The sequence below is a fragment of the Thermoascus crustaceus genome, assembly GCF_041956765.1.
Source record: "Thermoascus crustaceus strain CBS 181.67 unplaced genomic scaffold VTN00scaffold_5, whole genome shotgun sequence".
Taxonomy (NCBI): Eukaryota; Fungi; Ascomycota; class Eurotiomycetes; order Eurotiales; family Thermoascaceae; genus Thermoascus; species Thermoascus crustaceus.
The window spans coordinates 1,203,757-1,228,463 of record NW_027192531.1 but is presented as its reverse complement, the minus strand read 5'-3'; the positions used below and the strand labels follow the sequence as shown (position 1 = coordinate 1,228,463).

Sequence of the window (24,707 nt, the reverse complement as noted above, 5' to 3'; positions counted from 1 at the left end):
ACAAAAAGCTTGTCACCTGCCAAGTTGTCCTGAAAAAGCTGAGGATTTCTCTCCCAAGACCGCCGGTGCGGTGTCGGTGTGTCTTGGGGCAGCAGTGTGCCAAGGTGCCAAGGTTGTCCTGTCCGTCTGTTGCAGATGTAGGCAGGTTGAAAATAATATCATGTTGTGCGCTGCTCAGTTCATGTTTTTATTTCCAAGCAATGCAATTTGCTATCTTCTAGCAGATCAGATCGGACCGGTTGTTATTGTGAGCGTGCAGTCCTGGGTGTTTTCACCACTGAGTACCTAGGTACTGGAAGGCTGGGGATATATGCACCTACATGCATGCATGTCTTATTTGATATGTCCCTGCCAAGGTTGCTCTATGTCTCCTAACTGCAATACTTATAATATATCAGAACAGATCAAAGCATATGTTGCTCAGTTTATCTGTATATTCCTTTTGGGGGGGTTTTCGATAGAAAACAGCGTGAATAGATTATTCTACACCTTCCAGCCCCGCGTTTAGGGTTCGAATTAACATAGCATCACTACGTTCTGTAAGGAGATGTGATAAAGGAAGCAATATATGATTTCTGTGACATTTATTCCTTCTCGCCTGACTTCAACTAGGAATCTCATTTATAGCCTTACCTCTTCGATACAATGCTTACAAAAAGTGGGTATATAGATTCGAACACCTAGGCAGGGAGCGTGTTCTCACTGCGGATTCTAGAGCAGTACACTGTCTTCGATTATGACCCCGGGCTTCATCCTACAATTACTTGATTCTAACGGTATCAAGTTATATAGCCTTGGAAAGGCTTCAGCTTACAATCAACGAGTGGTTCTCGCGTCCCGTGATCTTCACACGTAGTATGTGTCTGCACCCAATGGCTCGAGTATCAAGGTTGGGTACCTAAAACGGATATCACCGGACCATCTCAAGATCTTGTCTTGAGATATGTCTCTCCTCTCTGCCTCCAGGGCTAGCTTTAATTCAATTCAAAAAGTCCGGAAATAGCCACCTTATGTCGTGGCTGCCGATGGCCATATGACTACCTACCTACCTACTGGTAGCCTTGGTATGTACAGTACTTACACTCAAAATTGAACTCTGAAACCAAAGCGGAGCACATCCATGCTGATCCAGAACTTCGACCTCAATTTCGATCTGTACCCAAATCGGGAAAGTGTCATGACGTCACAGGCAGGTAGCCCTGTCATTCCACCGAACGGAATCGACCCAACGGAGATGGGCAACCAGCCACGCGTTCCAATCCAATCCAGGTTAACTACTTCGAGTCAGTGACAGACAGTCAGTCAGTCAAAGAAGCTTAATTAAGCAGTGTTCCAAATCTCCTCCGGATGCAGAAACGCGATGGCGGATCCGGCACAATAAACCCGGATCTAGGTGCCCCGGATCTGCTGGACCTTGATCTACCTCCCTTGTCTGTCACTGCATGTGGAGGTTAGGTCTGATCGTGACTACTTAGAAACCAGCTATCTGATACACACATCTATGGATTCGAGGTCTAGACCTATCAGCACCGTTTCTGGATAGATAAAAAATAGGTACCTACCTAGGTCGGATGAAATTGATTACCTACTAGACGTGTTTGGATTGATCTATCTATCTAGACTAATGCATTAGTAGTAAGGGTAGTAACCAGCCGGGAGTGCTTTGCCAAAGCCAGCTTTATACCAAGTTTAGCCATTGGTAAGTTGTATATGCGTTCATTAGACTCTTAAATATCACTGTAGGTACAGCAGTAGATGTACCTTATTTAAGGATATACTTGCCTTTGGCGTCCCCAACCCCCCCCCCCCCCCCGGACCCTGTAATTTTCTTCTGAGAAGTAGGTAGTACTGAGACTGAGCTCAGTACGTACCTAGTTATGTTACCGTATATAGATCATGAGCCAGCAGCATTCTGGTTCAAATCAAACAGACCCTGTCGGTAACTGACTTGATTTTGACCCGAGACAAAATTGCTGCTCATCCATTCGCAACATGCATACACGTGGTTTAATCTGCTCTTCTTGATCATGATTTTCGCCACTGCACAGTACAGGAGTACTCTAGGTAGGTAGGAAGAGATAGACAGACAGGTTGCATACCTTAGGTACATACCTCATAGGTAGGTAGATTAGAAGACACAAAACAGTACAGTACTTAAACCTCCTACAAGTCCAGTAAACGCATAATATAACATGACATTGTACCTAATTCACGGCCAAACAAGCGTTTCATTATACATGTACTGCATATAGCTGAGTGGCCGATCCAAATCAACATCTACAAAGAGATCCTCGAAAAAAACCTCATGAAAGGGAGACAGGGAGAGGAGCCAAGGCCATCGCAACCCCTGATGTATCGACGGCATCTATGTCCGTTAGGGTTGTGGCAAGGGACACTGACTATACTTGTCTGTTCGGTTGGCAGATCTACAAAGAGGAAAGGACAGTACGACAGATATGTATTGCATTCGCTACGTCAACGTACGAAGGACATTTTATGTTTTGTCTGCATGTCGGCATGTGAAAATCCCAATTCCCATTCTGCGACTCCGTCCCCTCTCAACCACCCTGAGTACGCCCCCTCAGCAGGCGAAGGTCATACATGTAAAGATAAAAAGAAAACCAAATCCGAGGAAAGAGAAGGGGAAACAGCATACAGGAAACCAAAGCCGTCGATTTACAGACCCCTAAACGGAAGAAGAAAAAAAAGGGCAGCCGTGACGGGAAATGTAAGAAATAAGGACCTTGAGCTCGCTATGCTAGAGAGAAAAGTACACAGTAAGAATGCATGATGGGTAGGGATAAAAGGAAAAAACCAGAGTCGTAAATCAGGAAATAAAAACTGCAGAAAGAAGAATTCCGATAAAACAGAGAAGCCGAGCTAAGGAATAATGAGAAAAGAAACTTTTCCAACCGCTGAAAATGCGAGCGTGACGAAGAAAAGTCACATAACACGTGTCATTATGGAGGAATGGGTAATACATGTCCTGGAAACCGTAGACAACAGAAATTTCATACTCAGAGACAGGTCATCGCCTTGGTTGTAATGCAGGACCGTCTAACACGACGGGTGCAGAGAAATGAAGCGGTTTAAGCAGCCTGAGGCTGGCTGCGGCCCTTGGGGGCCATGTTTCCTCCACGGCCACGAGGAGCGAAGCCACCACGACCGCCGTCACGTTGGAAGCCGCCGCGGCCACCCTGGCTGCCAGCGCGACCGTCTCCACGGCCACGGCCAGCGCCGCCTCGGCCAGCACCAAAGGAGTTTCCACCATAGGCATTGGCGCGTGGGCGACGCTCCTCAACGTAGATCTGCTCGGTTCCGATCTGGTGAGGGTTGGCGGCGACAGCAGCGGCGTAACCGGCCGGTTCAGCAAACTCGACGAAGGCACAGCTCTGCACTCAAAGTTAGTTGCAATTCACATTACGCAATGGGCAGGCAAAAGACATACCTTCTGACGGCTCACATCGAAGTACTTGATCTTTCCGTAACGGGACAGAGTCTGCTTGAGCAGGGCTGCATCGACCTTCTCGTTGACGTTCTTGATGTAGGCGAGAACGTTCTGGTCTTCACCAGCACGGGACTGGCGCTTGTTGTGGTCGTGACCGGCGGTCTGCCAGCCCGAACCGTCGTTGGATGACGGCTGGCTGGGGGCGTTCTCGGGAGCAGGGGTGGCAGGAGCCGGAGCAGCTGCAGGAGCTGCAGGAGCTACAGGAGCGGCCGATGGCTGTGGCTGGGGAGTGGTAGTAGAGGTAGAGGGAGCCGGCTTTGGAGGAGCGACAGGAATGACAGGAGTGGGAACAGGAGCCTGAGCAGAACCAGCGCGGTTGGACGCGATATTGGCCCAGGTCTTTGGCGCAGCGGGCTTGGCTGGTTGGACGTTCTCCTTCTCCGGGGCCGGAGTAGCGGCCTTAGCGGGAGTTGGCTCTGGAGACTTGGGCTTCTCAGGCTCAGTAGGGACAGCTGGAACCGGGGCGGCGGGAGCAGCAGCGGGAGTCGCGGGCTTCACCTGCTGAGCAGGGGTACCGTTGGTCTGAGGGGCGGATTCCTGGGCCTTCTCAGCGGTGGCAGCCTGCTCGAGCTTCTCGTCGACCTGCGCCGCAGCAGCCTGGCTGTCAACCTGCGCCTGGACAGCAGGCTCAGCGGGCTCAGCCGGAGCCTGAACCGGGGCAGTAGCCTCGACAGGGGCTTCCGGCTGGGCAGCAGCCTCGGCGGGGACGGCCTCATCAACGATGAATTCCTCGTCCTCATCACTGAGGTATCGGAAGATGTCGTTGAGCACGTAGTAACCGCCGGGCTGCTCCGCCAGCACGAAGGTCTGCACGAACTTCCGGGATGGCTCAGATCGGTTGGAGATCTCACCAATGACGGAAACGAGGATGTTATCGAACGAGGCCTGCGAGTCGACGTTCAGAACACGGACCTTGCAGTCGTGGAAGTCGAGTTGCTTGATCCTCTCAGCGATGGCCTGGAGAGAAGACAAAGTCAGCATTGGCAGACACCAGTAGTAGCCATACAGATAGTTCATACCTTCTGACCAACGGCAACAGGCACTGACTCAGCCTCATTTCCAGAGACGAACTGCGAGCGCCGAGAGTAGAAGAGGTGCAGCTTCTCCGGGCTGCGGCTCATGGTGGTGTAGTACTGCTCAACGAAAAACCATCCAACCTCATCCTTGGAAATTTCATTCTTCTGCTCGTTGGCAGGAGGATTCGCTGGGGCGGAGGACTGTGGTTGCTGGTAATTGGAGGCGTTGTTGACGGCAGCGTGGTTGTGGTTGTAGGACTCAGAAGGATACGCGTGATGCGCGGGATAGGTACCGTTCATAGGGGCTTGGGTCGTGTCGGCCATTATGGATAGAATTCGTGGACAGAAAAGGAGAAAAGTCTAATGGATTAGGAGATGAGGATGTATCGACAGATCTATATGGTGCTGGCGGAGATGAAGTCTAAAACTTTTTTTTTCGCCCTTCGCTTGAAGCAGGACTGGGGAATTTGTCAGTGAAATTCTGTGCAAACGCATGACAGATGAAGCCAGAAAACAGCTAGCAGATGGGGAAGAAAGACTTACAATGCAAAATGAATGATGTACAGGAGTGGTGAGTAGAGAGGGGAGCGCGCACTCTTCTTCACAGGATCAAAAAAGTACCGTGCGGTCCGATGAGGGGAAAAAACAGAAGATTTCTGCTGTGCGGTTTTCGGTCTCTGGGAGGGGGATAAGGGGGGAAGTCAATTGAGGATGGATGGGAGAGAGGATAGAGCAAGAGCAAGGAGGATGGAGCGTGAGATGGAGAGCGGACGAGAGCTTGGTGGACGGGGAGATCCCTTGCGGCGAGCTGGAAGATGAGGGTTGTGGGTTTGTGGTTCAGTCGAGCTTCCCTCGTGGAAATTTGCCTTCGTTCGGGTGAAGGTCGTTCGGCTCAACTCTGGCGCGGCGGCGCTTAGCGTGGCTCGCCTCCCCACGGAGCTCCCCCAGACACTCCCAGTGCTCGCCACTCATGTATGCCTCTGCGCATGTCTGGTTCAGCGTCCTCTGTATCGCCATTTGTTCGCTGTAGCTGTCCGCATCCGTCTACATGGCTGTTTGCAGAACCTGTGTGCTGTACATGGCTGCCATGAAAAAAAAGGCTTGCTATTATCTGAAGTTTGGCTGTCTGTGTCTCTTTACAGCATTGCCATGTGCGATCATGATGCACATCGACGTCTCGTTGCAGCTCACAGTTACTCAATATGCTTGGGAAATAAAAGATTACTATCAAACGGAAATGTCGATCCACCAAAAGCACACGCTGCCTTAGTCAAGTACCGAAGAAGTAGAATTTCCATAGACGTGTAATCCCGAGCTATCTAAACTATGGTTGCAAAGTAACGAAGAAAAGTCTGTCGACAAAACATGCAGCAAGCAAAAGGTCCTCCCATGAACTTAACGGCGTCGTTTTATCTAACAACTTGCGAAGAACTAGCTTCCATTAACGGGTCACGCTCTGAAGCAACGAGGTGGCGACCTAGATCCAGATACCTTGCCAGAGAACAAACGGGGTAGCATGAAGACACTAGTGGGGAAAGGTGGAGAATCTCATAAGAGCTGGAAAAACACTGAGAGAGACTGGTCCAGCGGGGATAGTAAAGGCATGAGGGGCTCTTCTCGGAATGGTAAAACATCAACAAAGACAGGCGTCGAACGAATTTCGTAGACAAAGGAGGGAAGTGGAAACGGAGGGCATAGCATGAAAATGATGATATCGGAAACACACGTAAACATGCTAAGTGATCAGGTCGGATGTAAGAAGAGAACGTCAAGGGCGTGCACCGCTATCGTTCTACCCAATCGTAAGCCTTCCACTTGATCAAGAAGCCTGGGCAGTTTCCTCCGCCGCCTTCTTCTCGCTCAGCACGGGCCTCCGCATGACGGCATCCTGGCCGGTCATTCTCCGTCCAAGCGCGCGCTCGACTTTGGCGCCCAGCGCCAGTTTGTTCAGGTTGTCCGCCTTCTCCTCGGTTGGGACGAAGCGCTGGCGCTGGAGTGGCTTGTTCTCCAGGCGCTCCACGCCGTCCGAGTACTGCTTGATTTCCGTCATCCTGGGGTCTCCGCTGGGCAAGCTTGTAGTGGTGCGGTCGGAAAGCGCAAGAGAGGGGGTTCCACTGAGAGTCGAGAATCTCTGAGAATTGCGATTGGAGTACTGTCTCGCGTCAGCAATCAGAAGCTCCGACCAAATAGAGACGCGATGAGCTCGGGGCAGACCCTTTGTCTTTTGAGAGTTGAGGCACCTCAAGCAAAGGTGAAGAGACTTACAGAACCAGCCATAATCGGCCTCTCCGAGTCCAAGGAGGGATGACGGGCCATCTTTTCTATCCAAAAGGGAGGCCTTGGAGATGGGATATTAGTAGGGGTGTGGTCCTGTCTGCGCAACGACGATCCACGGTAAACTAGACCCGTTGATTGTCAGACAAGGCCTGTGTCGAGGTGCGATGGGTTATCCTTACCCCAGAAAGTGGGCGATAATCGGTCTGCTACCGTCCAGGTGGCAGGGTTTGACGTGACACTGTAATAACCGATGTCAACCGACGGCTGGGACTTGGGAAGAGAAGCGTAGGAGAATGGATGTTGGAGTGCAAATCAGAAGGGCCGTGGAGCAGTTAAGTCGCAGGGCATATGAGATCGACAGATAATAAAACGGCCAGCATGCACCGACCGGGGGGACCTTACCAGGCTACCAGAACCCAAGCCGCGCTTGTCGCACGCCGTCCAGTCGGCTACCAGCGTCGATAGAGGATTGACCAAACCTTGTGGCCGGGACGGTAGGTCGGAGAAGGGCAACAGAGCACGTTGTGAAGCTCTAAACAAATGCGACAGCGACAGCTGAGGTGGGTCGGCTGAGGGGGAGGCCGTCGCAAGACACTCAGGCAGGTGGTGAGGATCGGGAGACGCAAGGTGGGGAGGAGGAGAGTTTTGTCGAGACGTCGCGAGGCTCAGGAAGCTGGCGGTGATGGGACTCTGGAGAAGAGAGCCTGAAATGGATCCAGGGGGGCCGATAATCTTTCGTGGAAAATCTCCCGTACGGGGGGCAGTTACTAGGGCGGTGTTAGGCCAGGGTTGAGCTAGGGGCTACTGATAAACCCCGTGCGTGCAGGAGATGTCAACAAGCATGATCAAGCGATGCGACCGAACGATCCTGGATCTTGCCACGTGCTCGGCAGCGAATCGTGAGCATCTTCGGCCGTTGTTACTCTGCGGCCACGCGAGCCCCTGGTCGCAGATTTCCTGCATCGTGGCTCATCACTCATCCTCCCGCTGTACGACGGTGATCGCGTTTTCCTGGCCTTGTTCTTATGCACAGGGGTCTTGGAATCTTAGCATCTATATTATCCTGCGAAATTGAAGAAGACGTCGTAAGCTACCCAGGCCCAGACTCTAGCGTTGACGACCATTGAGAATCTCTGCTGGGATGTCCGCAGTAGATTGGCCCCGTTCGAAGCCGGAGTCCGCTACGGAGGATTAACATTTAACCAAGAGGCGGCGGGGTCTCCTTGCCTCAGAGCGGTGGACCCGGTTGGGGGCTACTCCGTACACAGGATGACTTGAGAGTTGAAACCCAGGTCGATCAGATACTTTTTCTTCTCTTTTTGTGAAAATACGTCTTGGCTGTCCGAGTCGTCAGCTTTCCATGTCTTGACATCCTCGGAGAATTCTTGCTACAGACGATCCCCCCGCACCCAACTCGGTCTTCAGACAATTGGAGCTAACGGTTTGGTTACGCTATCGATCCTGCGAGCACGGATTTTCCTGACGGGGCCGGTTTGAGCTTGTCTTGCCAAGCCGGGCTGTGCTGTTTTCCAGCCATAGCAAGATCTTCGAGATGGCGATCAATTCCATTACACACAGAGAGCGGACTCGAACGTCATCGCCTTACCCGGTGCAAGAGCCCTGTCCCACTCTGCTGGCCCACGGACCACCGGTGATGGCGTTTGAAACGGCCAAGGCACGCACACATCGACACGAGAAATATTCCAGGCCGCATCTATTTTGACCATTAATCGCTAAGGCGGACATTCTCAGGATTGCCCCCACGAAACGGATAGGATCCGCTCAGATGGGTAAAATGTTTGAGAGATCTGATTACGTGACCTAGTTCTGTGGAGCAGTCTAGCAGGGACAGTTCGTCTCTGTTTAAACCACAAATAGAGGGATCAGCTGCAGTAACTGCCCCAATTCGTCTATTGCAGAGCAATATCTGTCAGCTGGAAGCCGAAAAAAGGTCGATATACGTATTTTCATGCCATCACTTTATTCAGGACTGCTCTCCCTGTAGTCTTCAGGTTGTCCTCGATTAACTACTCCTGCCAACGTGAAGACCTAATAGACACTAATACATAGCGGCATCATCCTTTACAAATCCGCAACGCCTGCGCACGGAAGTGAAAGTTAGAGCGGGTGCAAAAGCAAGAGTCATATCTTCGGTATTAAAAGGTTTAGAGCAGCTATTATCACGCCCTTACCACATATTTCTTTGCCGTATCTGTATGAATCCGGGTGAGCATTATAACAGGAAATTCTACTCTCTTAAAGGAGCCTCCAGAATAGAGGCCATCAGAAATGAATCTCTTTTCTCCACGAAGCTTAGCTAAACAGCATGAAGGAGTACTGAAATTTTTTTTTGTGACTCTAGTTGGAATATCAAGCCCATGAAATTTTCTCTGCAAGCTCGAGTTTGCAATATGACTGATGATGCTCAAAGGATTGGAGCCAATGATATGTGGATTTACTGCTGCTTGAATGCTGTGCCAGATCAGATAAATTAGATGTTTCTTCTGCGCGTTGCGCATACGGCGGCATCTCGTTCTTGGCTTTTACCTACGGGAGAAGCAGTGCTCAGAAATGCTCCGGCCTGTCCATTCACCAGCACCAGCAAAGACGGCGCTCTCCTCCCAAGGAGAAACCCAATTCCTATTTTATTTTGACGATCTAACATTATCTAGAGCCCAGTCTCTGCCGGCAGATCCTTCTAATCCTTTCAAGCTTAACTAGCTTATTCCTCGAGGCCGTCGAGTGCGGGGACCCCTCCATTCGGGCCCCGCCTGGAAAGCAGTCCATCCAGAAAAAAATAAAGCTGCAACAAGGTCCTCTCTCTCCTAAAAAAATTAGGTTGACAAATCACCAACAATAATAATGCCCAAGCCAAAGACGCTCCTAAAGGAGACTAAAGGCAAGAAGAAGGCCAAGCAGCAGGTATGTAAGGTCATGCAACTAACCCAACTAACCCCTCTATGATCCATGAGTCCATTGTGCCCAATGCCGTCAGTTGTCTACTACATCGCAGATTCTATGTTTCGCATTTCCCCAGATGCGAATCAATTTTGTTTTCCCTTTTCAAGTATGTAGAACTGACGATTGCATAATCCAACTACCACTATATAGGAGCCGGAGACAGCGGATGAATTTTTAGCGGGTGAGTTTTCCTGTCCATCTTCCGATCCGAGTCTTGGCCTTTGTTTGTTACAAGCCTCAGGCCTCCGTGGACTATATGTTCTATTTCCATTTTTACCACACGTTGCACCATTCATCGCGTTTATTTATGTACAATTTACTAACAATGGCATGTTCTAGCCGGCGTCGAACAAGAAGAAGGGGGCGAGAAATGGCGCGCCGGAGACGCAGCCAAGGCGATGCGCTTTTTCATGCGCGCCATCGAGATCTACGATAACGGGTTACGCAGGTATCCAGCTTCGTTTGATCTGGCTTATAATAAGTAGGTTATGATTTTCTGCTCTTCTCTTCCTTTCCCGCTCTTGGAAAGATAATGCACCGATACCCCGTGTGAGGATATATTAATTATCTATCTATCAAGTAACCTTGCTATATGATAATAAACTACACAAGAACAGAACGCTGATCGATATAAACCTCCAGAGCGAGAGTCCAATATGAGATCACCCAGCATCCCAAGCTGTCCACTCAACTTCCCGCCCCCCTCGTGGAAATCCTGCAGATAGCGCTGCAATCCCACAGGGTGGCTCTCAACCTCCAGCAAGACAACGCAGACGTGCTGTTCAACACGGCTCAGGTGCTGACGAGCCTCGCGGAAATATTCACCGAGGCGAAGCATCCGTCGGACGTGCAGATCCAGGAGGCGCTCCGCTTCCTGCGGGAAGCCCTGGAGCTCTTCCAGCGGTGTCTCGTCCTGCAGGAGCTCCGGTACAGCGAGACCCAGGAGCAGATCCGGATGATGGAAGCCGCTGATTTTGGCGATGGCGGCGGAGCGGAAGAACCGCCCCGTGAAACGGCACCACCACCGCCGGCGACGGCGGGAACAGCAGCGGCGGAGGAAGAGCCGCAGCAGGAGCAGTGGGCTGCTGTCATAGAGCCTGTGACGAAGAATACGCTCGTCGAGACGGCCGTCGCACAGCTCGAGACGCTGACGACGCTGTGCAATCTTCTCACCTTCGATCCGGGAAATAATGGTCTCGCATGGGTAGAGGAGTACTCTTCCGATCTGCTCAGGACGAAGATCCCAGCGTACGTCGAGGAATCAGACAGACATTACGAGGCGTCTCTGGCGCGTGCGAAATTTGTATCTGCTCTGACAGAGGTCCTATACCGCAGCGGACGGATCGACATCGAAACCTATCAGCGGGAGCTGAGTGGCGTGTTCGGCCCTGATCTGAATCTTTCTGGTGACCCCGCAGGTCTCTGCAGCAAAGCGGAGGCGCTAGTCAATTTCAATTCCGCGATCGCAGAGACCCCGCGTTCGTACGACGGCAGAGCATTCAGCAGATCGTTATCCCTGCGTTGGCAGTCGTTGTCTTCGGGCCTGGACGCTCTGACTGCCGCGTCGAAACTCCCAAACGCTGAGAATCTGCCGAAAATCCACCTCGCGAGGGGCGATGCGGAGATGTACCGATGGCGGCTGGGTAGCGATCCCTGGGATTACAAGATGGCTCGGGACAATGCCTCGCTTCTTCTCCGGAATGCCCAGACGTACTATCGAGGCGCCGCCGCTCTGGCTCGAAGAGATGGCGCGAGAGAGGAAGAGAGAGACGGTTCATGTAAGGAAGCCATCGCTGCCGCTCTGGCAGGTGAAAGGGGAAAGCTGCAGCAGATTCGAAGCGGTGCGGAGAAGGATATGTTGGCGGTGGCCGAGGATATGATGGAAGATGGCTTGGTAGCACCTGCGGATATGCAAGCGGTGCTCTCATGAAGGCTCGAGCTGAAAAAGTTGATAATGTAATATCATCTGTCGGCAATTTTTTTTTCTTCTGGAATCCGTTCGTTTCAGGTTCTCGTGACGTAGATGCATAATATCGTCCAGTAGAGCTGAGCTTTCCGGGTGCGATAATATCGTATCATATCTCGTCCCTAGCCTTGACCTCCTCATCCATCTGGATAGCTTCCTGACGCAGACTGTTCTCCTTGCTGAACTGCGTCGCCGCTCCAGCGGCACCTTCGAGGTCCGCCACGACGGCTTCCAAGCCGGACAGCAAGCTCTCGATCTCCTTCCTCTGCTGCTGGATCTTCTCGACCAGCTCCGCGTTCTGCGACTGCGCGGCTTGGATCTTGGCATTGAGAGACGACTGCGCTTCCTGGAGATACGGAGCGAGGTGCGCCTGGTAGAGTTCCTCTGCGCCGAGAGTATGTGGACTGAAAACACACACAACTTAAGTCAGCAAATCAATCCCGCTCAATCAAAAGTGAAGCCAACAAGACGACCACAACACCAAACCCCAAAGAAAAGGAAAACTCACGCAACTGGCCCCTCCCCCTTCGCCTCCCCATTCGCCCTCCTCAACCTCGCCTCCCCGACCAACCGATCCAACTCATTCAGCCCCCTCACCGCATCCCTCTCCCGGATAATATCATCGAACTCGGCCCGCGCGCTCTCCTCCAGCTTCGCGTTCAGCTGGCGCCACACGGACTCCAGACTGGCCGGGACATGCTTCGCGGGGGTCGGGAAGCAGGCGGAGAAGTTGGCGTACGAGTTTGCGCGCAGCGTGCGCGCCAGGGCTTCGGAGAAGACTTGTTGGAGACGCGACGCGCGGGGGCCGGGGGTGAGAGGGACGGGGGCTGGGGGGTGGTGGGGAGGGGGAGGCTTCCTGTCGGGTTTGATGGCTTTGGTTGTTGTTGTTTTGGGATGTTGATGAGGGCATTGTTTGAGTCGATTGGGAAACCAAGAGTTGTGTGTTGATTGTTTGATGTTGGGATCTTGTAGGTTAGGTAGCTGTGTCGGCCTCCCGAGTCAGCTCCTCAAGTCGTGCATTGATGGTGGTGGACGGCCGGCCGGCTCGCGCGCGCCAGCGCGGCGCGGCGGAGTTGGGTTCGGAGCGAAAGCGCGGGGCGTCACGTGAGGTGCGGTAATGTTTCTCGGCCTGAGGCTTAACTCCCGCCGAGTTTCTACTGTACTGTCGACAGGACACGGTAGACAGAAGAATAATAGTTTTGTTTCGATTGGGACGAATCTAATATGAGAGGTGAACCCTGATTCCTCACTCTATGTATCCATCGTCTGGCTTTATATGCACTCTTTATGGACTAAATATAACTACTACCTTAGGTACCTACCCAGAAGCAGGTACCTATTACTAAACCAAGGAGAACATACACGGGTAGTTCAAGGCATATGTCCTATATCAACTTGGTGACCTACCCAGCCAGTACGACATCACTAAGGTCCTAGATTCACCCGCAGCTTCATGTGTTGTGTGTTGGCCGACCCTGTTTAACTTTATATTCCAGCGGTAAAGTCCAAACAGGACGATTAGGTATCCTATGCTGGATAAGGTTGACCATGACGCAGCAACTCTAGTCGATTCCAGGTTCCGATTCCTCTCTTCACCATCCATTGCCACCGCCACATAAGTACCTACTGACTGTACATATAATGGCTGATAAGAGCGGAACTGGCATGTAAGTAGGTGAGTTCCATGTTTTCTCAGATTTGAGATCTATAGTGGAGTGGAGGGCGAGGGCGGATATATACGCGCATTTAGCAGCGAAGGAAGAAATAACTTAGGTAAGGTTGTGAATTAACTCCAGAGAGTTAGATGATGATGGAAGCAAAAGGCAAGTAGTTACCAAACTACCCTGTGCCCTATACTTGTGCCACTTCACAGTGCTGGTATGATTAATAGGGCCATGGGTCTACGACTTGGAACATTTGAAGTTGAATTAGATGCTTTTCATTCAGGATCTACCTAGAGACTCCTTCCCCGTCTGAAGACACTTCCATCTCAAAGGCGTACGGTCCCTCCAAGTAAAGGAACGGTTACACACAAGGGAAATGAAAGAGAACAGAGCAAAAGCACAAGATAGAACGCTCGTAAACGCCGAATAGATTAGCCGAGCTAAGTTAGAGTTTTATCTATCAAAACCCCAAACAGATAGCAAGGCTGGATCATTAAGATAGGAAATAAGGAAATAACAACAAAAGGAAATTCATAAAACCCTTAGATGATACACCGGAGTCATCGTGTCACATAATCACTTCATTTAGTCAACCTCCTCCATGGCGCTCTCGCCAGCGGCCTCAGCAGGAGCAGCCTCCTCGGCGGCCTTCTCCTCGCTGGTCTCGGCCTCCTCGTCGACGTTCAGACCGAGAGACACCAGCTTGTGGATGCGCTCGGCGAAGCTGGCAGGCTCCTCGATGGTGAAGCCGGAAACCAGCAGAGAGGTCTCGAAGAGCAGCTGGGTGATGGACTTGACGGTGCGGTCATTCTCGCCGTCGGCCTCGACCTTCTTCTTCAGCTCCCGGATGATAGGAGACTTGGGAGAGATCTCGAAGGTCTTCTTGGACGCCATGTAAGAGCTCATGGAGGTGTCACGGAGGGCCTGAGCCTTCATGATACGCTCCATGTTAGCGGACCAACCGAACTGGCCGGTACGGATGGCGCAAGGAGAGCCGATCAGCTTGTGAGAGACGACGACCTTCTCGACCTTGTCGCCGAGGATGGTCTTGAGGCTCTTGGCGAGACCCTCGAACTCCTTCTCCTCCTTCTCACGCTCCTTCTTCTCCTCCTCGCTCTCCTCAAGCTCGAAGTCCTTGGTGATGTCGACCAGCTTCTTGCCGTCGAACTCCTTCAGCTGAGTGAAGGCGTACTCGTCAATGGGGTCAACCAGGAACAGAACCTCGAAATTCTTCTGCTTGAGGGTGTCAAGGAAGGGAGACTTCTGGACGGCCTTGAGAGACTCGCCAGTGATGTAATAGATCTGCTTCTGGTGCTCCTGCATGCGGGTGACGTAGTCGGTGAGGGAGGTGGCCTCGTCACCAGACTTGGTGGAGTTGAAGCGGAGCAGCTTGGCAAGGGCCTGGCGGTTCTGAGAGTCCTCGTGGATACCCAGCTTGATGTTCTTGCTGAAGGCCGAGTAGAACTTGTCGAACTGCTCGCGGTCCTCGGCGATCTCGTTGAAGAGCTCGAGGGTCTTCTTGACGATGTTCTTCTTGATGACCTTCATGATCTTGTTCTGCTGCAGGGTCTCACGAGAGAGGTTGAGAGGAAGGTCCTCAGAGTCGACAACACCCTTGATGAAGCCAAGCCACTCGGGGATGAGGTCGGTGGCATCGTCGGTGATGAAGACGCGGCGGACGTAGAGCTTGATGTTGTTCTTGGTCTTCTTGGTCTCGAAGAGGTCGAAGGGAGCACGCTTGGGAACGAAGAGGATGGCGCGGAACTCCAGCTGACCCTCAACGGAGAAGTGCTTGACGGCGAGGTGGTCCTCCCAGTCGTTGGAGAGCGACTTGTAGAAGGAGGCGTACTCCTCCTGGGTGATGTCGGCAGGGTTGCGAGTCCAGATGGGCTTGGTCTTGTTGAGCTCCTCCTCCTCGATCTTGGACTCCTTGACCTTCTTGGTCTTCTTCTCCTTCTTCTTCTCCTCCTCCTCTTCCTCGACCTCCTCGATCTTGGCCTTCTTCTCCTCGTCCTCCTCCTTGACCTCCTCGGCCTCCTCGTCGGGGACCTCCTTCTCGGTCTCCTTCAGGACGTGGAGGTAGATGGGGTAGGAGATGAACTCGGAGTGCTTCTTGACGACCTCCTTGATCTTGCTCTCGTTCAGGTAGTCGGTCTGCTCATCCTTGAGGTGGAGGATGATCTTGGTACCGCGGCCGAGCTGCTCACCCTCAACATCCTGAGTGATCTTGAAGGTGCCACCGGCGCTGGACTCCCAGATGTACTGCTCGTCGTCGTTGTGCTTGGAGACGACGGTAACCTTGTCAGCGACAAGGTAGGCAGAGTAGAAACCGACACCGAACTGGCCGATCATGGAGATATCAGCACCAGCAGTCAGAGCCTCCATGAACTGCTTGGTGCCGGAGCGGGCAATGGTACCCAGGTTGTTGACCAGGTCCTGCATCCTTGTTAGCTCCTAGTTCATGTTGCAGAGACCAGTTGTGAGGGGTTACTTACCGCCTTGGTCATACCGATACCGGTATCGCGGATGGTGAGGGTCTTAGCCTCCTTGTTAGGGATGATGTCAATGCGGAGGTCCTTGCCCGAGTCGAGCTTGGACGGGTCCGAGAGGGACTCATAGCGGATCTTGTCGAGGGCATCGGAGGCGTTGGAGATCAGCTCTCGCAGGAAGATCTCCTTGTTGGAGTAGACAGTGTTGATGATCAGAGACAGAAGCTGAGAGATCTCAGCCTGAAACTCGAAGGTCTCGGACGCCATTTTTGCGTCGTATAACGGGTATTCTATGGAACGAGGGAAGAGTTAGTGGACAAAGAGCTGAAGGAGGACTCGCGCGATGTCAGAAAGGAAGAAGCAGGGTGAAGAGTCGGGGTCACAGGAGTGCTTTTAAGCTTGTGTGGAGGCGCCACCACCACGAACGGGAGGGGAATTATTGGTAACCTACAGAACGGAAGAAAAGGTTCAGGTGGAGGTTCTGGAGAAAACGGGAAGTCTCAGGGAAGTTCGAGGAGCTGCGCGAATGGCAGAGAGGAAGGAGGATGGGAGGAAGTCTGGGAGAAGGAAGAAAGAAGAGCGAGAGCGGGAGACCTCTTGTTCTTGAAGGCGGACGACCTGAGGAGACACAAAATTCGACGGGCGCTAGCGGCGTTTCTACAGAAATCCAGCGACTTCCACGCTCTCCGCCATCCGCTAAACCGCTTTGGGGGGCGCTGCGAAGAGCTTGCCGCGACTTCGATCTGCCCCTCACTCGACGGCGACCTTCATCTGCTGCATCTTCTGTCTCTACTCATCTACTTTCTCTTGATGATTCTTGCTACTGCTTGTCCTGGATGTGCTCGTCCGCCATGAAGGCATCCAGCACCGCTGTCGTTCTGCCCCTCTACCCCTCTGCTGCGAACCAGCGTCCCTCCAATCTAGAACGTTCCGCTCCACCAGCCGCCCGCCAGATTCTGCCCTGTGCCACAGCGTCCGACCAGGCGGACCCGCGACCTGCACGGACAACCTGTCAGCCCTCTCCGCCTTCGCTCCCGCCAGAAATTTCTAGACAGTCTCTCCTTTCTCTAGGGCTAATTGCTCGGTTGCCTGCCAGCCTGGTCCTCAGCTTTGCCGCCGCACTCGCAGGGAGCCCTCTGTACCCGTGGACATCCGATGTGCCTGCCCAGACTCTGCTAGCTCCTTTGTCTGGGGGTGGTGGCGAGATCGCCCAGTACTGGCCAGCATGCGGTCCTGATAACCGCCGTACTTTTCCCGATTGACTGACCTGACCTTGCCTCCCATGGCCAGGTCTCTACTCACCTTAAGCAGGGCTACAATCGAGTTGTTGGAGGCACCGGATCTCCTTTGGCCGTAGTCTCAATCATCGGTACCTGGATGCAGCATTTTTTTGGAAATGTCGTACAACATGTTTGGCTCGAATGACTAGTTCTCCCACGTTCTATGGGTGCTACGTGACTCACGCCGGCACATACAGCTGACGACTAATCATAGCTGTCTTAGTGTCTTGGAGAGCTGATATAATAGAAATTGATGCTGCCCGTGTATCAATCGATCCATGTTCATCTTGATTATTCGTTTTGTATTTCAGCCAGTTCCCAGAACCCCCAGTCATTGTTTTCCAATCCGTAGCAAGTTCAGCAGACGTCAGATCAGCAAACGCAATTGGAAAGGAAATGATGATCATGCCTGGATTGCATCTTATCTGTTTACTGTTTACCGATTAAGTTCCCCCCGCCTCGTTCTCCACTTCTCCGTCTCTCTTTTCCCTCCAGAAGAACCACACCAGGGTCACGGACCCCTTGAGACCCGCAGCGAGCCACAGCGCGCTTGACATTCCCGACACTTTGACCAGACCTCCAGCTGTCATGGCGCCGAGAAACAGTGCCAGAAACGCTGCAATCCGCCGGTTCCGCTTGGGGTTCGCGCCCCATGGTCTCACATACAGCTTTCCGTCAACCAGAAGGTCGCAAAGCAGTGTGGTGAGGACCACGGTCGGGATCTCGTCAAAGGCCAGGATCCGCGACGACACGATTTGACCGGCCGCCTGGAACGCCAGCAGTGAGAGCGGAATGACCTGTATCCACTCGATTGGAGCGACAGGGTCCTCCAGCTTGGGCGCTACGACTCCGGTATGCACGAGAAGCGTGGCCGCAAGCAGTGCGGCCGTCTGCAGGGCAAACGAGGCGATGAGCGTCGACCGCCGCAGTGGGCCGAGAAGGCGGGAAGCGTTGATGAAGAAAATATTGCCCACGATAAAGACCATGATGGCGATCAGCGACTTGGCCCAGAGGAAGGCTGGGTATCTGGGCTGGCCGGATACGCCCAGCGCGACAAAGACAGTGTTACCTGAGCCCGTCAGCTTGAACTGGTCGACTGAAAGTAATAATGATATGCGGACTGAGTTTTCTTCCAGAGGAAGGACGCACCTGTCTGCATGCTGGCGAAGCTTCCCCAAGCATTAAACGCCAGTCCATCGACCAGACCACTAACGAATCCACACACGATCAAGATGAGATCGGTCCTTTTGGTGTCTATTTCTGCCAGGAAGTGACTCGATGCCCTCGACCGGAGTGGCACATCTCCTATCTTGCCCAACTGGCCGAAGGTGACAACAGATGAGGCCCTCGAGAGCTGAAGGGACTTCTTTTCCCTGTCGTCCAGCCTCGAGGGACCATAGATTCCCCGTTCTTCAAAGTCGATATTCTGTCTTCTGCTGCTCTCGATGTTCTGTCGTGGTTCGGTCTGAGGCGAGGCCTCGATACGTAACTCCATTGGCCTGGTTTAGTCTCCACACCTTAAGGCTAGATCTGAGAAGAAAAGATAAACTTGGATGGACTAAACAGCGAGGGCCTCGATCCTCGCGGGTTCCAAGAGCATGGTGGGATTATTGCCATAGGTGGGAAATTCACTGTTGATCCCTTTATATCTTGGTCGGAGAAAAGCGGGAAAGGCTAGCACCCTTTTCCGCCTTCAGCCATGTGTTCGGTGATTATGATCCCGACGGTGCCACGGCGCAGTGATGCTGGGCAGTCAACCAGGATATGGTTGTCTGTGAAGGATTCTTTCCGGAGAGGTACGGGGGCCAAGAGCCAAGAGGTGGTCGTTGCATAAACCCCATCATGATCGTCGTCATCTAGATCGCAGTAACTAACCGGATTCCACCTAGATACAGAAATACGATAGATAAGCTTAGGAGAGGAATGGCCTGGGAAGCAGCAGGAGCTCGGGCCGTACGGAGAACCCTCCAAGGAAACGGCGGAGCGAGTAGTCGAAGCTTGGCGTCTTGGCACGTTGGCGGACCGGTGAAGCCTCCTGCCCGCCGTCCGGGTGCGGTGCGCACATGGCTCTTTAGAACACCAGCGCGCCAGACTTTACAGCAGCCCTACTAAAAACGCAGAGTGTACGTGGGTCCTTCTAACGCGGTCCATGGTGCGAGTCACGATAATCGGATCACTGTTATACCTTCTATAGGATGATCTCTTATCAGTTTCTCCTTGCTTTGGTTGCATGTCGGAGCAACACGGCTTGGCCGGCACATCTGACTCTCTCCGCGATGACCGTCGCTGCACCCTTTCTGGATCTCTCGGCGCGGTGAGTTGCGACTTGGCGAGCTTTCTCTGTTACGTTGAAGCGGGAAGAGAGGCGGTCTAGCATCACGGAGGGACCATGTAAGGGAAACAGGCCGAGAGGCTGAGCGAGATCTCGTCTGTGGCGCCTATGAGATCCCGCGCAGGTCAAGCCACACGCACGGACCCGATCTAGAACCCCTGCTCGGGAGGTGATGTGCTTCCCATCCTGGTTTTGGGATTCTAGTATCGACTGGATGGCTGGGGAGTCAGGAATATTTCGGACTGAGGAACCAGTTGCTGCACCTGGCGCAACCACATGGCCGTCTCGTGCCATGTGCATATAGCACAGTGCAGCATCCTTTTCTTTAGTCCTTTTGCTACTAATGCAGCATGCTATGGTCTCGCTTGACGAGCCAGATCGCTCATTGAGCCTTAACTTTCTTATCTTTGCGTTGCATTTCGCCGGGTGGAGTCTTGCACCCAAGCACATCCAACCCTGAGATTCAGAGATCGGAAGTTTTATACTACTACAACTGATGCATATATAGCCACCGATATATGATGACATGATATATCTCCCCAATTCTCGGCTTTTTTTTCGTTCTGCATCTAGTCTAGGCAATAATCTCCGACGAATATCCTCCCTGCCTCCATCTGCATGGGACGCACGCACACATGCACCTCTCACGTGTTGCCCTCTAACCCATGCCCATGCACACATATAACCGTCGTTACTATTGCCGACAGCTGAAACGTAACGTACTTTGGCAATTTCAGCTGCAGCTGCAGCCTGCACAGCACGGAGCACTCCGGCACCACGGGCTCCCATCCCCCTCAGTCCAGCCCGGCCAAGCATTTCTATGACTACTACCTACCTAACTTACTACTACTACTAGGTAGCCGGTCCGACGAGCTGGACAGTGTTCTGTTTCGCTGCCTCTGCCTCGGACCTGAAACTCTTGGCTCTCTGACTACTGAACCCTGCATCACCAACGCGAAGTTGTCTCTCTGGTTCAGTGGCCGAGTCAAACTCGTGGGTTTGATTCGTGCGGTTGACGGGAAAAGTCGGGTGTTGTTTTTTCCCCCATCATCTTTATATCTATTCGTTTAGGGCAGGCATCTACATACATAGGTATCGAGCGATTATTGATATCTAGATATGTGATTGATGAGGACGGGATAGGATAGGATGGAAATAGACCGGTCCGACTGTCCCTGTAAACTGCGGAGATGGGCATGGATTGGGTCGGATCCAAGTTCAATCCAAGTCAACGTATGCGCTGGTGCAGGTCAGTGGAAACTGACACTGTCCATCCATTGATCGACCCTTGGACAGAAAGAAAGGACAGCAACTCTTTACTCTTAACGACCAGGATAAGGTCACCGGCAAAAAAAAAAAGATGTATGCCTAGGTACCTAAGCGTCAAGTAAAGTACGGTACAGTCAAGAGAGACAGAATACAGAAGAAATACCTGGCTGTAGAAAATGGCAAGTCACCGCCAGGCCGTGTCCTGGACCAAAGTACATTACATCACATTACCAAACCTACCAAGTTTTGTGACTAGTAAGTATACTATTATCAATCAAGTAGGTAGGTAGGTAACAGGCTATGAGACAGTCAATAAATAAATAAATAAAAACGTCCATCAGAGATTATAAACAAAATGTAAGGTGAGAGATAAATAGATAGGGGATTGAAAATGGTCAATTCAATTCAACAGTTTAATATATATTTTCTCTCCTACATACCGGGCATACCACCCTTCTCGACACTACATTGCGGATAAAGCAAGATACGGAGCTGCTACTACTCTTTCTCTCTCACCGGTGTAAGAGATACGATAGACGGATACATACCCGATACGTCGGCAGACGATGACGATGATGACAAGTTGAGGAGAAATGTGATTAGATAGATAGGTAGACTTCAGGCTATTTATGTAGACAAGACATTGTAAAGACAGGATAGGGTAGGATGGAGAGAGATATGATATGCCCCATGTGCCCGTGAGTGCGACCCCTTGCGCACTGGTTACGCCAGTGCATGACGCCGTATACATATCAACGGAACTTAGTTACAGACAGACGGGAAGCAAGGCAAGTCGCGAAATGAAGCAAAAGAATGAGGGTAGTACATGGTTCGTCATGATGATGAGGGATGGAGATAGTGGTGTGCACCTGTGAACGCCATAAAGAGAGAGAGAGAGAGAGAGAGAGAGAGAACGCCAGGTTGATGCCCGCTCCGACGCCAGCCAACCAACGGATTAAATACCTAACTTGAGGTATGTGCCTAGTACACGTTTAGCAGACTGCAGCATTCGTTATAGATCCAACCGATTTTACGTTTTCGTGTCGAATAAGATGAAATTTTGCTAGAGGACACCCCCCCCCCCCCCCACTAGTCACCACTGCCAAACCAGTAGCTAAGATGCCACTCCGTCAGACTCTGCGACGACGGCAAGCCCCAGACCTTCGCAAGCCACAGGGCCAACCCGCCCACGACGCCAAAGCTGCCCAGGACCTGGATGACGATCCACCCGCGGCGCTTGAGGTCGTCGTTCCACCGGAGCAGGCCGAGCGGGTCGTGTGGGCTCATGAGGCTCGACGGGATGCGGACGTACTCGACCTTGGGGCCGTTTCGGGTCCGCACGAGGATCCCGCCTCGTTCCTTGTCCTGTGGAGGGGAGTTTAAGCCGGAAAACCCCGGGGTCTGCGTGATGGGGACGAGGGTGCCGTCGATGACGCACTCGCTCAGCCGCTCCGTCAGCCAGACGGCGCGTTCGCCTCTCGCGAGGGCGGCGTACCGCTCGCGCTCGTTCTGCAGGCTGCGCTGCAGGTCGGACGCCCATCTGGCCAGGCGCACCTGGGCCAGCCGTTCCTCGCGCTGCGTGTAGTCCGCCACGCGCGCCATGGTGTAGCTGGACGAGCCGTCGCCGGGATAGGAGCCCAGAACGTGAGGCGGGGGTGACATGGAAGGAAGCGGGGAACTGAACCCGGGGATGTTGAAGCGGGGAAGGGAGAATTGTGGAGGATGCTGAAGGGTGTCCCGTTTCTGCGCCAGCTTTTTCGCGGCGGAGTGTCGCAGCCAGGCGAGGTTTTCAAGGTCAAACATCTTCCCAACGAGGAGACCGAGTTCGGAAGAGATCAATGGCAGTTCGTAATCCGGGCTCATCAGGACGCTGGCGTCCATGGTGTCATCGTCACTCGATTTGGCGGAAGACACCGCGAAAGGTGACTGCGGGACAGGGGCGTCTTCGCCATCCTGAGGCCCAGGAGGAGGGTCTCCGAAGAGGAACGGCTTGACGCCCGCTTTCTGAGCCTCCTCATGGAATGACTTTTTGAGAGAGACAATCTGAGACGGAGAAAGCAAGTCGGCTTTTGATATGACAGGAATCACGTTGCTGAGCTCGCAGAGCTTTCGGATACAGTCGATATCCGTAGCCAACGTGTCTGGAGCCGTCAGTGGGATATTCCAGAACGCTTATATTGACGCCATACCTTCCGATATGAGGTACAGAACGGCATCCACCTGGGAGCCGCCGTTCCCACCCAGCATGTTTTGCAGATCGACATTGCCTGTATTCACGGCTGCCACTGCGCGTAGAAGCTGTTGGTTTATATACTGGGCGATGGCCTCTGTCTGGCTGGCCCTGCTCACCGTCCCTCCCGGGGTGTCGACAAAGCACAGGTTCCTCTCCAGGACGACTTCACCCACGCCTTTCCGTCTCCGGAGCACCCTCGAGTCCTCCAGATCCGACCACCAGGACGGGTAGGGTTTGGTGCTCGCGTGGATCTCCGAGATGGCGGTCGTGCCTTTGGCGGATTTCGACCCGGCTCTCGATCGGGACCTTGAAGACCTGGGCGCTCCCGACGGATAGTGTTGCGGAAGGGGGTCGACGTGGACAATGTCCTCGCACGCTTGGACGATCGACTTGACCAGGGACGTCTTGCCAGACCCTACGACTTGTCAGTCCTGACTGACCGGGGATTCCCGCAGTCAACGGCTGGGACATCAACTCACCAGGGGCACCAGCCACCAGGATCTTGAACCTGCCCATGGCCTTGCCCTTCTCCGTGAAGGGTCGCCGGCTGGGCATCTTGATACTGGGCATGATCAATTGGGACGGGCCATCGTGCACGTCGGCAGCCGCAACGGGCTCATCCTCCTCCGCGAGAGCCTGGCTGGCAATCTCATCGGTGATGGAGATGTCGTCGAGTGGTCTGAGGGATTGGTCGGTAATCGACTTGGGGCTGCTGGGGAGAGACGAGGGGCCGTCGGAGGAAGCTAGGCCCAGCGGGGTGATGGGGCGGGAGAGGGAGATGTGCGAGGACGGCGGACGCTCGTCGTGCAGGTCGAGCGGCTTGACGGTGGATCTCCGCCCCGTGGACGGCACGTCGTCATCGTCATGATCTCCCGCGCGGAAACCATCGCGGTCGGAATCGAGGCCGGAGTCATCGAGGCCGGCATTGTTGATAGTCTCCTCCAGACTCTGGACGCCATACATGCTGTCCTTGGGGCTATCCGCATCACCGCTACGGGAATCGTCCAGATCCGAGTCGCGCGCGAGGAAGAAGGTCACCGCGCTGCGGGGGTCGGACCAGGACGGCACGACCTGCTCAGCGACGGAGGGCTTGCGGGAACGAGGAGGAAGGACGTCCGGCACAGCAGGTCGCATGGCTGGACGGGGGGAGATTTAAGGGATTACAAGGATCGCAGTCCGGAGAGCATGAGCGGAGGGAGGGGTGGTTGGGGGCGTGGAAGGAGGTGAAGGAGCTGGACGAGAGAGCCTCAGCTGTCTCTCTGGTGGTGAGAGCACGTCGTCATGTCACTCGGCGTGTCACGGGGAAATTCCCCGCGTCTCGGGTGCCCACAGCAACCCGCATGGCAGTCGAGTCCCGACGGCGCAGCTCGTTTCTTCTGGTCTCTGTTTTCTTTTTTTAAGTTAAAATTTTTATCGGTCTAAGCAGTCTAGTTCTCCAGTCTGGCCAGAAGGGCTACGGGGTCTGCGGGACCCACGGCTCAACGGCGACTATCTCGAGTCCTTAGCCACAGATGGAAGTTGGGAACTGTGCTGGGTCAGCAGTGCTCAGAGGAAACCCGACGGCACCAACGGCGTAGACCGTTTCCAGCATAGGCCGTGCTTCATTTATTATATGAAGCAGCAGCTTTGGTTCTCGTCTCTCGCTGAGCCGTCCTCGACCCACCGCACGTCCTTATCCTTATCGACTTATCGCGTTGGCACTGTTGGCGCGG

The 24,707-nt window shown here is 53.2% G+C and overlaps 9 protein-coding genes across 9 annotated transcripts; 2 read left to right on the top strand and 7 right to left on the bottom strand.

Moving 5' to 3' along the window:
* Window positions 1–3,089: 3,089 nt before the first annotated feature.
* On the bottom strand, window positions 3,090–4,848 carry VTN00DRAFT_7984 (uncharacterized protein; the record flags this gene model as incomplete). The annotated part of the gene is made up of 3 exons (XM_069434787.1): window positions 3,090–3,392; window positions 3,449–4,465; window positions 4,528–4,848. 3 exons carry the CDS (start codon window positions 4,846–4,848, stop codon window positions 3,090–3,092), a joined length of 1,641 nt encoding a protein of 546 aa, XP_069286250.1.
* Window positions 4,849–6,343: 1,495 nt separating this feature from the next.
* VTN00DRAFT_7983 (uncharacterized protein) lies at window positions 6,344–6,840 on the bottom strand (the record flags this gene model as incomplete). The annotated part of the gene is made up of 2 exons (XM_069434786.1): window positions 6,344–6,676; window positions 6,790–6,840. 2 exons carry the CDS (start codon window positions 6,838–6,840, stop codon window positions 6,344–6,346), a joined length of 384 nt encoding a protein of 127 aa, XP_069286249.1.
* Window positions 6,841–6,877: 37 nt separating this feature from the next.
* On the bottom strand, window positions 6,878–7,925 carry VTN00DRAFT_7982 (uncharacterized protein; the record flags this gene model as incomplete). The annotated part of the gene is made up of 4 exons (XM_069434785.1): window positions 6,878–6,923; window positions 6,981–7,039; window positions 7,204–7,491; window positions 7,896–7,925. The coding sequence occupies 4 exons, from the start codon at window positions 7,923–7,925 to the stop codon at window positions 6,878–6,880; spliced, it is 423 nt and encodes a 140-aa protein (XP_069286248.1).
* A 1,738-nt stretch (window positions 7,926–9,663) lies between these two features.
* VTN00DRAFT_7981 (uncharacterized protein) lies at window positions 9,664–11,692 on the top strand (the record flags this gene model as incomplete). Its single annotated transcript, XM_069434784.1, has 4 exons — window positions 9,664–9,723; window positions 9,913–9,943; window positions 10,102–10,243; window positions 10,405–11,692. The coding sequence occupies 4 exons, from the start codon at window positions 9,664–9,666 to the stop codon at window positions 11,690–11,692; spliced, it is 1,521 nt and encodes a 506-aa protein (XP_069286247.1).
* Window positions 11,693–11,837: 145 nt separating this feature from the next.
* On the bottom strand, window positions 11,838–13,151 carry VTN00DRAFT_7980 (uncharacterized protein; the record flags this gene model as incomplete). Its single annotated transcript, XM_069434783.1, has 3 exons — window positions 11,838–12,132; window positions 12,237–12,600; window positions 13,136–13,151. The coding sequence occupies 3 exons, from the start codon at window positions 13,149–13,151 to the stop codon at window positions 11,838–11,840; spliced, it is 675 nt and encodes a 224-aa protein (XP_069286246.1).
* Window positions 13,152–13,977: 826 nt separating this feature from the next.
* On the bottom strand, window positions 13,978–16,148 carry VTN00DRAFT_7979 (uncharacterized protein; the record flags this gene model as incomplete). The annotated part of the gene is made up of 2 exons (XM_069434781.1): window positions 13,978–15,828; window positions 15,888–16,148. 2 exons carry the CDS (start codon window positions 16,146–16,148, stop codon window positions 13,978–13,980), a joined length of 2,112 nt encoding a protein of 703 aa, XP_069286245.1.
* A 584-nt stretch (window positions 16,149–16,732) lies between these two features.
* Window positions 16,733–17,143, top strand: VTN00DRAFT_7978 (uncharacterized protein; the record flags this gene model as incomplete). Its single annotated transcript, XM_069434780.1, has 1 exon — window positions 16,733–17,143. The coding sequence occupies one exon, from the start codon at window positions 16,733–16,735 to the stop codon at window positions 17,141–17,143; it is 411 nt and encodes a 136-aa protein (XP_069286244.1).
* A 461-nt stretch (window positions 17,144–17,604) lies between these two features.
* Window positions 17,605–18,656, bottom strand: VTN00DRAFT_7977 (uncharacterized protein; the record flags this gene model as incomplete). The annotated part of the gene is made up of 2 exons (XM_069434779.1): window positions 17,605–18,230; window positions 18,311–18,656. 2 exons carry the CDS (start codon window positions 18,654–18,656, stop codon window positions 17,605–17,607), a joined length of 972 nt encoding a protein of 323 aa, XP_069286243.1.
* A 3,195-nt stretch (window positions 18,657–21,851) lies between these two features.
* On the bottom strand, window positions 21,852–24,129 carry VTN00DRAFT_7976 (uncharacterized protein; the record flags this gene model as incomplete). Its single annotated transcript, XM_069434778.1, has 3 exons — window positions 21,852–22,903; window positions 22,952–23,410; window positions 23,475–24,129. 3 exons carry the CDS (start codon window positions 24,127–24,129, stop codon window positions 21,852–21,854), a joined length of 2,166 nt encoding a protein of 721 aa, XP_069286242.1.
* Between the last annotated feature and the right edge of the window lie 578 nt (window positions 24,130–24,707).